The 14752-nt window shown below is 32.5% G+C and overlaps 1 protein-coding gene across 1 annotated transcript; it reads left to right on the top strand.

Moving 5' to 3' along the window:
- Window positions 1-9672: 9672 nt before the first annotated feature.
- On the top strand, window positions 9673-10218 carry LOC124366806. The gene has a single exon (XM_046823407.1). The coding sequence runs from the start codon at window positions 9673-9675 to the stop codon at window positions 10216-10218; it is 546 nt and encodes a 181-aa protein (XP_046679363.1).
- The last annotated feature ends 4534 nt before the right edge of the window (window positions 10219-14752 follow it).

Genomic DNA, 14752 nt, shown 5'->3' with positions numbered 1-14752 from the left:
AAAAAATGTAAATTTTTTAAATTTAAAAGAGTGGTTAGGTGTATTTTTATGTAATACCTTGACAGATAAAATATGGTGGGGGGGGGGGGGGGTGGGGGGGGGGGGGGGTGGGGGGGGGGGGGGGTGGGGGGGGGGGGGGGTGGGGGGGGGGGGGGGTGGGGGGGGGGGGGGGTGGCTGTCCATTTACAAAACGGCAGTTATATATAATCCATAGCGAATAATAGTTTAAGCTAAAAGAATAGATAAATGACTTTAAATTGAAAGAATAATGATTAAGGCTTTATAAATATATAAAGTTTCATAAGTGAAACAAAATGAAGAGGAAAAGAACATTAAAAACAAAGAAAGTGTAAAATAAATTGTCTCAATAACTTGCATAAAATAAAAGCAGGTTTAACCATAACATTACTATAATAACGATTTCCATGCACTTCAAATACGCACTAACCCGTGCTTTAAAACTTATATCAGTACGTAAAATTGCCACATTCAAAATACCGTTACTTGCAGGTAAGTTATGGCGAGCATGCGTGTTGTCAACCAATCACTTCTCACCTGGTAGCGTGATACTCAGCAGTGTAATTATATTCAATTACACATCCTGCAGGTTATCACACCAGGAAGTGTTCGTCCGTAATATGTCAGTCGGGGTTATCGCTATCACACTTAACCCTGTTTTATTACGTGTTCCTGCGTGCTACAGGTACAACAATAACAGATAAAAAATAGCGTTTAAAGAAGTACATCTATCTATAGCTCTTTTCCGTTCAAAAAAGGGCTTTTGTTATAGCGGTACCTAAATTTGAAATGAAATTTTTATGATTCTTTCTTAGAATGTATATATGTATTTAAGTTAAATTAAAATTCTATCACTATTATATGGCTCAGTTTTAGATCAAGAGGAACGATTTTAGTTATGTGCAGTGCATATTATTTGGATACGATTGACACATAAGAAATATAAATTCAAATAACTCTTTACATAAGCAATATTATACAACTAATAGCAGAGATGAACCTTTAATGAATATTTATTTGTTTGCATTGGTAAAGGCTATTGATTCTGGTTTGTATAACATTTATATCTTAAGGAAAATACGTCATCCAAAGATTTACGAGCCACTTTGACGGAAAAAAGTAGTTTTTAATGTACAAATGAAATAATTTGAATATACTGCCAAAACCTTCACACTAACAGAACATGAACAGGGATGATTTTTATAAAAGTGTAATTTTATATTCATGACAACCTTAACAACATTTTATTATGGAGAGTACTAGGAGAGAGTGTCATATCTCAGCTAATTAAATAAATTTAAGTTTTATAAAAGATTTATAAGTAAAAGTAAAGCCAACACATGTTTTAACAGGTGATTTGTACGCAATTGCCAAGTACCGTGACTCGTGACGTCACAGACAGGTTATACTGAGCCGGATTTCTACAGTCGCCCACAACGGACTTTTTATATAAGGGAGTAATAAAACCAAATCTAAGGCAATAAAAAAAAACATATAGTGCCTTTTTCTTACGACAAATTTCTTATGTTATTTATTTGTCACGAATGACATGCAGGACAGGCCACACTGAAAATTATGTTCTCTGCTAGTAGGAAATAAATTTTCATGTTAACTCCCGTAAATTCATTATAATATTACACATATGCGTAATATATTGAAGTTGTGATATTATAAACGAACATGAATATTTATCCAAGTGGTGAAAATACATTACTCGAAATGAAACAGTCGTGTAACAATATAAGTATATCTTTTAAAAGGAGATTGAAGACCCGATAGAATATAACGATCTATCTGGTTAAAATACAATAATCTATCATTACAAGAATCCAAATAATCTTACAAAGTAATTAATATTACCACTTGTGTTGGTACCTTACTGAAAAATTTCACATGATAAATTTAGAGTATGCTGTGGTTTTTTTAACAAATTGTTTATTCTACATTTTCTCTTACAAATCAACGTTTATCGTAAGCGAATTGTAAAACATCTTATTATTTTAAGCTCCATTGCTATTTTTTGTTTTTATAATCAGATACGTTTATCTCTAGAGGGTTTAAAGCTTACCCTTATATAAAGAGTTATTACTCAAACAGACGTACAGGTAGAAGAACAGGCAGACAACTTAATGTTCAAAAGATAAACTTAAAATCATGGTAAATTAGAAAAACATCATTTTTGTTACATAACAAGCCAGCTACTTAACTCTGGTTCAGTCGGTTTGAAGTAGTGTTTCTTCCAATACAGTTACTTTCAGGACACGAGGAATCAGTTAGACTTGAATATTTTCCCACTACTTATTAATTTACACCTGAATTTAAATAGGTGGTTATTATTTAAATGAAAATATGTTTATCCTACACATTTTACTTGTAAATAACTATAGCTCATGCCCATTAATTTTCAATTCTTACTTTAGCAGTATTTATTTAGAACAGAAAGTTAAATTGGAAATTCTTTATATAAAACACATATGTATTTTAACATGTTGGTTGAATAAAATTTTTACTAATAGTTTTGAAAACATATTCTCAATACAAATGTATTGTTAGTTCTGTTTTTACTATTAAATTAAAAAATTGCATTTATCATGAAGATTAAACCTAGAACACTACCGTGCGTAAGTTTTACGTATACGCGTCATGTTTATAGTCACACCTACTCTCCCCCCCCAACCTTCCGGTTTAAGCTTTGGGCATTGCTTCTACTGATCAATGGTCGTTCGTCCTCCGAAGTGTAAGGGCGTGTGTAGTTCTTTTTCTTATCTAATATTTATTTTTTATTTAGACCATGCGTCAATTTTACGTAGCGGTAGTATTGCTTGATAAAAAATACGTATATTTTACGTATAAGTGTGTATAGTAAAATAAGTAAACTAAAAACTATATTAGGTTCTTTTTGGTAAGTAAAAAGTCTTGGAGTTAGTAGACAATTTGTAGGCTTTTTGGAAAGGATGAGTTTTTTATGGCATTGCAGATATGAAGATTAGGAAAACATCATTTATCACACATGCACGCATTACATACACGCACACACACGCTTAAACACACGCATCATCACCTTAAATAAGCACATAGGCAAGAAACTACACAAACACAACAATACACAGGCATGAAAATAAACCTTTACATAACCTAAAACAACAAAAATAAACATGCTAAAGTAAAAGTTACGTATCGGTAGTAACAAAAGTATATCAAAACACGGTAGTGTTCTAGGGTTAAGCTAACAAATATTTAAAATAACAACTCATAACCATTGATTAAAATTCATCGAATTAACAAATTATTTTTTTATATACTGAGACAAACAAAAAGAAATTGTGTCAGTTTACTGTAGGATAGACTTTAATGACACCTAAACAAATGCAATGGATTGGCATATGGCGCCATATAACTTATTCTAGTTTTTGTATCAGTGAATTTTCTTTCAACATTTCTGTAGTCGAATTATCTGCTAATATGTAGCCAATAAGTAATCCAACGTGATGCATTAATGTATCATCTAACTATTCAAAAAATAAACATGTTTAAATGAATAGACTTTTAGACTCAACAGAAGTTGTACTCAGCTAAAGTTACATCCATGAAAATAATACAGAACAACAAAACAAGTATGAAAAGTTCACGGTGAACTGTTCTTCGCTTTCCAGGTTTTAATTTCCGTTTTTCATTCAACGAACTAGGTTGATTCGCATTCTATCTACTTCAATCTCAACTCTGTTTTTGTTTGTGGCACAAATTTATTTTATTCCCTTACTCTCTTTATATATTTCTCGTTAATATGCTAGTATAATAATATGTAACAATGGTTTGATAAATTTACGTTAAAATTAGGAATTAAAAAAAATATGACTAAACCGTTATATATTTTCTTATAGAATAATATCATAAGTACATTTTAAAAAATTTACTTTTACTTATTACCACTGTGTTGTATGTAGCACAATGGTTATCGAGTGTAACAAAGAAATTAATTCGTGAATAAACTTCTTTAAAGATTGGTGTCCTTGAATTTCCATCAACATTTATTTTCCTTGTATTCCAAATTAAATACCAGAGAATTTCATATGGAACAGAGTTAAAAAATCTCGCTGCACAACACCGAAAGCAATGTAAACAAATTTAAATAAAAACATGTTTTAATAGTTAATATTTTAAAGGTCAAAATGATTATATACGTAACATACCATGACGTATTCTCATTATTATAATCACTCTGTGGTTACTATTTTTATGCAAATTAAATTTATCAAACCTTCATATTTTACGATCTATGAGGTCTGTAAGGTCTTTGGCTTTGATCGATCATGTTGTCACTTGTAATCTAAACGTTTCATGAATTTGAGTAATTATATTTATAGAATATAAAGACCTTAAAAAATAGGCCTCAAAATACTATCCTAGCTTATAATTTATTAAAACAAGTTTATTCTAATTTTAGTAAAAAACCAACTCACTGTCGATGTGGAAGTCTTTAGCGCTCTCTTAGGCTTCACACCTTAGTTTCGAATAAGGAAGTTGTGCATTGAGTTTCCTGTTCAGAGCCGTGACATATCTATTGTTGTAACGTCTAATTTGCATTTCATTAAATTTTATCCTTACAACTTTTACAAAATGATTAAACTTGAAAACAAATGTTAAGCAAATTCCTATATTCATTTCAAAAGCAAAATACATATGATACGTTAAAGTAATGTTTTATGCAAAGTAAGTATAGCATATAGTCATATTTAATAACTGGAAAAATTGAATTTATCCATCTCTTTTACCATAGCTATTTTAACTTACTAAGGCATACAAAGGACAGAACAAAAGATTCTTATTTGAGGCTCCACCCCACTAGTCTTTGAATTTGTAACCGACAAAAGTCTCAGTCACATGAATTTACTCATATTAATTTATTGTTAGATACAAAAATTATGTAGTAATATCTACTAAAATGATCTGCTCCCTAAAACACGACTCCTGTCTCCAATTAGAGATCAAAATCTTTAGGTTTTGTAGTTAGAAGCTAAAGCCATTAAGAGTGCATTAAGGCCTCAGAAAAAGGATTCTTTACTTACGTTATGTATGTGTAACAGTTTCTGTAGCAACGTATGTATTATGTAATAATATTTGGATATGATTTACCTAGGAAAAATAAAGGAGGCATCGGATTGTCTGTTTGGGGATATATTATTGTTATGTGGAAGTTAAACTGCAAAAGATTAAGTATCTATGTGGCATAAAGTACATCATCTACAATTTCAAGGAGTATAGTAATTAACATAGTTAGCAAAACGCTTGACTTTTATCGACAATTAACGTTATACTTGTAAGATACTATACAGTAATAATTTAAAGTAATTATATGAGATACATTTTAAAATACTCAGAGGTGAAAAGTGTAGAGGTGTGTTGGGTTATGGTGATGAGTGTAATAAAAAAAGTAGTTTTTTACATAAAGAGACATAGAGTTTGTCTGAACCCAAGGGACAATTTGGTTTACGCAATAAGAGTGACCTACAGTGAAACACAAAGCAAAGAGTAATGTTTCCTAGACAATAATATTTATACTATATTAGATACTAAGTATAGACAGTTACAGGGTGATAGCTCAGTCTATCAAGGATACCAAGGGACCCTAACTAATACTCCAGAGCATACATTAGTTAGTTTTCGTCAGACTCCTGAGGCCCTCAGTCAATGTAACAAGACCCTTTGTTACTTGTAAATCCAATAGTTGCAAGTCATGTGGGACATAATGTTACAAGTGGACTTACTCTTACATTCCCATGCCTCTACATTAAATAACTTATCAGAAATGCAACTTCAATAATTATTTCGTTATGAAATCCCACGTAATGAACAGCCATGTCTAATATCTAAATTATTCTGAATTATTGTTGAGAAATAATTGATTGCTTTGATATCAAATATACAGGTAAACCGAAAATAAAGATTATGTATTTCTGTACAGTTCTTCCGAATAACCATACAGTATAGATAAAAGCATAAGTATAAAAATAATAATTAGGTTCTTGTAATTCATACTACAGTGTGTTGTTGTTTTAGCACCCAGGAATTTGCGTTAGTAACCACTAAGCATCAGTACTCTTGAGTTACGGTGCAAATAAATATATTTCATCCAATACTTTACTTTATAATGACTAAAATAAGATACACATTTTCGTTATTTGATAAAAGTTTTTAAAATATAAATCCAAACACTTTAAAATGTAACAATCACAGGAATATTTGGTAACGTTAAAAAACTTTTCCCAATTAATGTGAATCTATAAAAAACATATTTTTAAAAGTTCACTTTTTTACTGTAATCCTATATATACAGAGTGTAACTGAAATACACCAACAGACTACAGGAGGTTGTTCCAAGGGTTAGAATAAACCAAAACGTTCCTTTACATGTATGTCCTAAAATGCATTGTTTTCCGCCCGTCCGTCTTTATGTGTTTATTATATTAGTTTTTTACTAAACAACCATCAAAGGTAGAAAGTTCTAATTTTTAACATATTCCAAAATTTTTTTAACATAATAAAATAAAATTGTAAATTTTAATTTACAAAATTCAAAACAATGGCTTGTTATAATCGTGTTGCTAACTTTTTTGAATCCAAGCTCACAGTAAAATCACACACTCACAACACACACACACACACACACACACACACACACACACACACACACACACACACACACACACACACATATATATATATATATATATATATATATCTTGGTGTAAGGAGTTTGAAAGATCCGTTGACAAAATTGTAAGATAAAAAATTATTAATATTAAAAGTTTTATGTACGCAAGTCAAGGACTTATTTATTTCAAATAACTGTCTGTGCTGTGTAGTTGTTAATTATTTCGTTCTTAAAACTGAATCTCTAGATTATCCTGTTTCAAACTAATTTTCACAGGTCACTTTTAACTATTTAAATCAAGTTAAAATATGTTGAACTTTTAAACTAAATAAAACTCTTTACGGCATTAAAATATCGTTAAAGGTTATCGCATCCAGGCTTGTTGTAGAAAAACTTGTGATCAGAATACTTTTTAGAATAGTTTTTCACTGGGTATTTCTCGAATCTTTGGCTAAGACAACGTAAGTGCATGATAGGATTTTAAACTTGAGGAATATTTAAGCTATGTGACTACTTTACGAGCGTTATGAAATGCATTGAAAATTGTCTTCATAGTTTGGGTTTCAAAACACTGTTGAATCAATATTCTTTTACTCACCAAGTTACAAAATTTGATATATGTACTACAATATCTAGGCAACATGTAATGCATTTAACCTTTGAAATCTAATATGAGTAAAGTAAATTTAATTTAATTTCTTTTTTTGCAATCAACTCGATGTTGCTTACATACAAATAGAGCTTCCTAGATATTTGAAGTGTATAGGTTATTTATTTCGTAAGATATCGTACGGTCATTTAGACTTAGAGATCAAGAGTTAGAAATGGAATAAAACAGCCCCTTGAGTGATAGTTTTTGACAACGCTAAGGTAATAAAACAACATTAACAGCAATAACAATACGTAATAAATGAAAATGACAGCAAGTAAAACAATAAAACACTTAAAGGGCACCAACTACCCTTCGAAGCGTTGATTACTCTGCTCCGACTTTTCTTCGACAAAGGAAATCAAATTATTATTGTTGAAGAGTTATCAGTTTTTGTTCATCTGTTGTCGTAGAAGTTTTGGTTGTGAATGGTTTTATTGTAAACAGTGATCTAACTTTTATTTTATTATATGTGTGTGTGTGTGTGTGTGTGTGTGTGTGTGTGTGTGTGTGTGTGTGTGTGTGTGTGTGTGTGTGTGTGTGTGTGTGTGTGTGTGTGTGTGTGTGTGTGTGTGTGTGTGTGTGTGTACATACACAAAGTAAATGTTATTTAGAGTGTTTTTAGGAAATACAGCTTATTTTCTTTGTGATTATCTGCCTTTCTTTCTGTCAACAATACAAATAAAGATTTTAATGAGTTATAGACTTAAAATTCAGAAAATAACCTCAGTTACGCGATACATTCAAATTATACTTGATAATATCTGCAACGACTATAGGTACACAATTCAATGGTTAAGAATAAAACAGAGTGTACCTACTTTGTTCTAAAACGTCTATTATAATGTTCTAAATAGATACCTTCCATTTAGTAGTGATGGAAATAGGAAAGAAAGTTTTACTTGGTGATTCTAAAAATGTTTTAAATCTACCAAAAATGCAGGATTTTGAGGACAACTAAAAGATGTGAAATGGTTTAAAACACCTCGCAAGTAATCTCTTATTTTAAAGAGCCTAATACAATTGTTAAAACTAGAGATCTCTTTGCCATGCAAAATAATTGCCAGAGATACCGGAAAAATAATTTTTTAACAAAATGGAGGGGTAGGGGTTCAACTTTTTATTCACCCTGTATAAACAAACTGTATTGTAGAATGCAATAAATATAAATATAACAATCTTTGATGTTATATTATATATACTAATGGGACTAATTAGTGTTAGTGCTTAAACACGTTATTATATACCTATCCTTACTATAGCCTGGTGGCTTATATTTAGATGTTAAATTTTAAATTAAATAAGAGTTATATATGGATTTTGCTTTAATCATAGGAGCCTAAGATGTAGTTAGCTTGAACAATTTCTTTTTCTGCTAAGGGAATAAAACACTTAAAGTTTTGTCAAACTTTAATTTATATAATTATGTTAGAGTGTGTAGAATTAAATTTTTCAATCCAGTCTCAACGAAACATATTTTGCAAAACACACCATGGCATAATTCTACCTTTCCTCAATTAGATTAGATTGTTCCATTTTAACCTTTCCATAATCAGTAGTTTACATAAAAGATTATAAGACTACTACATTTGTTGAATAAAATCAGGTCAAATATACAGTTCAGACGACAGTAGACAGAACACTACAGTCTTAATGGATGAAACCATCCTCAGCAAAGGGCAAATAAGTCTATTTTCTCTTTGTTAGAGTTTCAACGCACGTACAACACGCATCGCAGACTTCGTCAAATCCCTTAACTGCCGCCTTTTACACAACATAATACATTCTAGACCTTTTAGAACCTTTTCCATACGTGACTTAAAATAATATAATTTTATAGTTCTAATTAATTCAATAAATTCATCGTCATAATTAAAAAAGGTAGTATAGTATGTTATAATTAAAGATTTATTACGTTCGCACTGTATAATTTATAAAATTTAAGATCCTTTTAATTAGTGATGTTTAGACACATTAAAATTTTTTAAATGTAATTCCATTTTCTATAAATGTTGAGCTTTTTAATGTGATACTGTGTGTAATATTGTGTTCATATTAGTAGTTTGTAAGGTTGGTTTTGTTTAGATTAAGGTTGTGAAATAATATAATGTATTGTGAGCAGGGGCTGCTGTGAGAGGATTTAATAATAATCCCCAAGGGATTAGTGGGTCCCCAAGGGTCCCACTTGGGTCCCTTACTCTTCTTGATTTTTATGAATGACATCCATGGGATTATACTTTCAAACTTCCTCATATATGCTGATGACATAAAGATTTTTGATAAGGTTCATTCTGATGGTAAAGCCCTGCAATGCTCACTAAATAACATCGTTAACTGGTACAGTTCTAATGGTATGGAGCTGAATGCTGGCAAATGTGTTGTACTATCTTTTAAACGTAGTTCTAACATCATCTTAATAGACTATTTGCTGGATAATGCTCCACTGAGAAGAGTTGTTAAATTCAAGGACTTGGGTGTGTTCCATTCATCTTCTCTCAGTCCCTACGATCCATACATACAGCATATAGTTTCTAGAGCCAACTCGTTGCTTGGATTCATCTTCAGATCAACTAAACACTTCGTCTCGCCATACTCTATGGTAATCTTGTACAAAGCCCTAGTCCGCCCTATTCTTGAGTATGGGTCTATTATCTGGTCGCCTTATCAACTCAACCATGTACACAGTCTAAACAACGTACAGAAACGCTTTGTCAGGATGCTTGGCTGCCGGCTTGGCTGGAACTATTTTGGCACTCCCATTGCTGAGATTGAAAACCAATTTGCTCTCCGTCCACTGGATTCGAGGCGTCAAATCACTAACTTGGTTACGTTATACAAGCTAGTAAATGGATTGGTTGACTGCCCGGTTCTACTCAGCAGTGTTGATCTCTCTGTCTGAAGAGGAACCCGTTCCAGAACGATATTTCAAAGACGCCATCGTTCGACTTATTACTCCTACCACAGCGGTCTCTCTAGACTCCTGAGAACTGGAAGTGATATTGCTACTCATGTAGACTTTTATAATGAATCTGTTGTGTCTTTTAGATGTAAGGTAGCTTCCATTATTTGATATGTAATTTAGCTAGCCAGCTAGCCTATAGGTACTAATGTCAGTCTTGTTATTTATTTTCCTAGTTTAATTCAATATTGTTTTTGTTACCATTCGTTAAGTAATGTATCTATTTGTTTCATATTTTGTTATTGTTGTGTAGTATTTATTAATCCTAGTCATATTCTTGTTACTGTTGTACTTATATATAAAACTAAAACACTAAGTTACTCTGTACTATTCTATTTGTATAAATGGTGTGTACCGTTGAAATAAATAAATAACTAAATAGGTTGGATTAGCAATACAACACCCTCAAATGAACCAACACATATTTTATTTGTAATAGCATCTCATTAGAGGATGAAGTAGAGGGCTATAAAAGAAGTAGTGTTAATATAGAAGTCCAGGCTAATAAAATGTACAAAATGAGTTCCGTGTTGTTGATGTGTTTTAGGTGGAAGTGGTGTTGTCTTTGTATATTGTGAACGAAGTAGGTGGGTGTCGATAAGGTCCAGTTTTCATCTAAGATTTCATGGAGATGTTGTAATTCTTGTCTTGTTTCTGATTCGACGGGTAATATAATTATAGAGTGAACTTTTGACCAAGAAATGGGCAGAAGATGTGTTATTTGATAGTTGTCAGGGTTTTTGGAACCACGTGGTATTACTGTGTTTATAAGTGTTAATTCTTCGTGGTGTAGAGAGCATTCACAGGGTAGGATGATTTCTAGAGTACCTGTGTTGTTCGGTTTTTGGATGTAGTGATGGGTCTTCTGATGTGAGCATACTATTTTCAGGTTTGTTTGGATATTTGTTACAAGAAATTTGTTCGGTGAGACTTGTGTTACTAAAGGCATCGGGTTTTCGTTGAAGCAGGTGAATACGCAGGTAGCTCGGAGAGTAGGTAGTGTTGTTGTGTTGAGAATGCTGTGTAGACATCTTCCTATGTTGTCTACCAAGTCATGTATTTGGTGTTCTGTCGCAATGTCACAACACAATTCGAAGAAATCTCCGACGAACGTGAGCGATCTTCTGTTTCTATCTGGTTGTTGTCTTTGGATGAATGGTAGGTGTTCTGCTACCATTTGTTGATGTATGGGGGTTTGTAATTTGGAAAGGTTTTTGTGTATCTTGCATAAGGTTTGAGAGTTGTTGAGGTTTTTTAGGGCAGAAATTTAGAGAGGGTTCGTTTTTAGGTAAATGTTGCGTGTTGAAAGGACTTTTGTATATGATAGGGATGGAACTGATATAAAGTAGTGTCTGAGGCATTGGAGTAAAGTACGTTCCTGTGAAGATTTGTACTAGAGGCTTATTGGGTTCTCCTGTGTTGTGGGTTGATGTGCTGGCAAAGTTGGTAAAAAGAGGCATGGCAAGTGCTGTCAGTAGTAGTAGTAGGAAGTGCTGTAAGGACTTCATCTGTCTCGTGGGTGGTCGGGACGGTTAGAGTGCTGTAGACCGGTGTCTTGTAGATTGGTGTCTTGTAGACTGGTTTCTCTGGTTGTAGTTAGCTTTTTGGTGTCAGAATTCTAACATTTAATATCTACAGGTTACATATACATTTTAGGTTAATATTTTATAATTAATACATATTTATGCCTAAGGTTTTTATTTACAGAAATCTTTTATTGGCCTCTCGATGGTGTGTCGTATTTCCCAAGCTCTATGTAATAGTTTTTTACTAAGCATGTTAATCTTTAGTGTTCTTAAATAAGGTTCGAAATTATGTTAATTTATTATAAATCCAAAAATATACTACGCACCTTTGTTTCTGAGGAATATGTAATATCCCTTCTTTGTGCTTATTGTCAATAGTCATTATTATGATCATAATATAAGTTGCCAAATCAAGGCATTATAGTTTGTTAATGAGAAATATTGCCGTGCTAATACATGCTATGTTAGATATATGTTACTTTCCTTCAATGTTATATTAGCTATGTAATATTTAAACATGTCATATGTCATTTATATGTCATATATTGAAGTATTTGTTTATCCTAGGATTATATAATATAGACCATGTATGTCTCTTTCTTTGAGATGCATCTCAGGAAAAACGGAGTCCTTGTAGGGTATATTAAGTTAGCATTGTTATCTACTAACTTAAATAAATATGATATATCTAGTACACTTCATCATATTGTGTTCCTTATTACTAGGCGATATATACATGTATCTCTCAGTAAACTATAAATATGTACGTTGTGTCAAGTTAGAGTACGTTTTCTTATTGTAGTAAACGATTACGTGGGAAACATTACTTGCATACTAAGCCGTCTGAACCACCAGGGCCCTTGGCGGAAAGGACCTCTAAATGGTGTTAGGAATTTACTATATTTTTGTGTGTGGTCTTTCGGGAAATGGACCAAGACTTCATCGCCGGGGTTTAAATCCAAATGAGTTTTGTCACGGTCAAAGTATTTCTTTTGCGCTTCCTGGGCTTCTTTCATGATTTTCGGCATTACTTTGCGTATTTGCTCTAAAATTTATATATTTTCCAACACCATTTTTTCGGGATTAACCTGTAAATATATACAATCAGATGGTAAGTTAGCTTCGTAACCAAACATGAGGTAGTGCGGTGTGTAGCCTGTTGAAATGTTTACAGACGTGTTGTAGGCAAATGTAACTATTTGTACATATTTTGACCAAGATTGGGGTTTTTCCACAACGTAATGAGATATTGCCTTGATTAGCGTGTGGTTGTATTTTTCAACCGCACCTTGTACTTGTGACATATAAGCAGCGCCTGGCCTTTGTTCAATCCCGAGTGCATTTAGTAACTGTGAAATTACAGAATTCATAAAGTGTGTTCCTCTGTCATGATTAATAATTCTAGGAAATCCAAATGTGCAGAATAGATTTAATAATTTTTGCGCTACCGTGTTCGCATCTGCATTTCTACAAGGGGTTGCAAATGCCATTCTAGTTCAGGCATCGGTTGTAACTAGGATATATTTGTAACCATTACTTTGTGTAATATTACCTACAAAGTCTATTGTTATTCTGTCAAAGGGTTTTATGGAGGGTGCAATAGGTTGTAGTAGGCCGTAATTTTTGTTCGTTTTTGGCCTACGTAGTTGACATTCTTCACAAGTTTTTGTATATTGGAGGATATCACGGTACATATTCGGCCAGTGATATCGTAATTTTATTTTTGAAACTGTTTTATAATGTGATAAGTGTCGACCCGTGTAGGGGTTGTCATGGAAAATTTTTACTATTTCTTGTGTTTGTTTTTGGGGTATAGCCAATAAGTTTCTAGTTTCTCGTCCGTTGAAAGTTTTGAAATATAACAATCCATCTATTTCTTCGTAATGTCTTGAAGCCCGTCTGATTTTTTTATTTACCGCCTCAGGTGAGGTCATCGCAAGGCGTATTTGTTTCAAATAACTGTCTTGAGCTTGTAGTAGGGGTAGATTTGTCTGTATTAAAGTATTGACGGTTAAACACACGTCCGTGAATTCTTCATCCAAAGGTTGTTCTAAAGGATTTCTGCTTAAGGCGTCTGCTAACACGTTTGTAGTGCCACGTTTATGTTTTACTACAATGTCGTAGTCTGTTAATGACAGTGCTAATCTGTTTAATCTAGTGGAAGTGTGCTTAAAATTTTTATAAAACTGTAATGCACCTGGCGCCTCCACCATGTAAGGTTTTGTAAGTTTGGTTTAGTTTAAGATTAAGGTTGTGACATATTATGAGCAAGCGTTGCTGTGAGAGGATTTAATAATAGGTTAGATTGGCAGTACAATACCCTCAAATGAACCAACACATATTTTATTTTTGACAACATCTCATTAAATTGATTAAAACTTTTAATTAACAATTGATTGCGTCAACCGACATATTAAGCACAAATTTTAATACCTAAATACTTTGAAGACATATTTAATATTAAATTATTCATTACAATTTATTTTTAATTTAATTCATTATAACATAAACTAGTAATTTTGTAGTGTTGCAATAATTATGAGTTCATGGACTAACGTGAGAAACTTTCTTTTAAAATATCTAAACATTTACATGAATTTACATTTTCGAAATTGTGAACATTTAAATAGATATGGAATTGTAAATGATTAATGAACCCTGATATATACTAAGTTCCTAAAATTACTTACATTTTATTCCACTTCACACTTATTACGCCTAGAGATATTTTTCCGCACACGAACACAAGCACCATGCACTCCCGAACTTCCTTTTTCGAAATCCCGTCCTCGACTTCCTTCTCTCCTCCTTGTTCTTCAGTTTTGATGTTATTCTTCCGCCAGCTCATGACCACGCCTCTGCCAAATCTCTCCATCATAATTGGTGAGTACCAATTTTTCATATCAGCATGGCTACCCCTTACATCGTCGCACGGTTTTTTTTATATA

The sequence above is a fragment of the Homalodisca vitripennis genome, chromosome 7, assembly GCF_021130785.1.
Source record: "Homalodisca vitripennis isolate AUS2020 chromosome 7, UT_GWSS_2.1, whole genome shotgun sequence".
Classification (NCBI taxonomy): Eukaryota; Metazoa; Arthropoda; class Insecta; order Hemiptera; family Cicadellidae; genus Homalodisca; species Homalodisca vitripennis.
Note: the sequence above shows the minus strand (reverse complement) of the source record. Positions and strands in the feature narration are given on the sequence as shown.

Excerpts from the sequence above, each read along its gene's own strand:
- LOC124366806 (XM_046823407.1), top strand. The coding sequence starts at position 9,673 with ATGGAGCTGAATGCTGGCAAATGTGTTGTACTATCTTTTAAACGTAGT.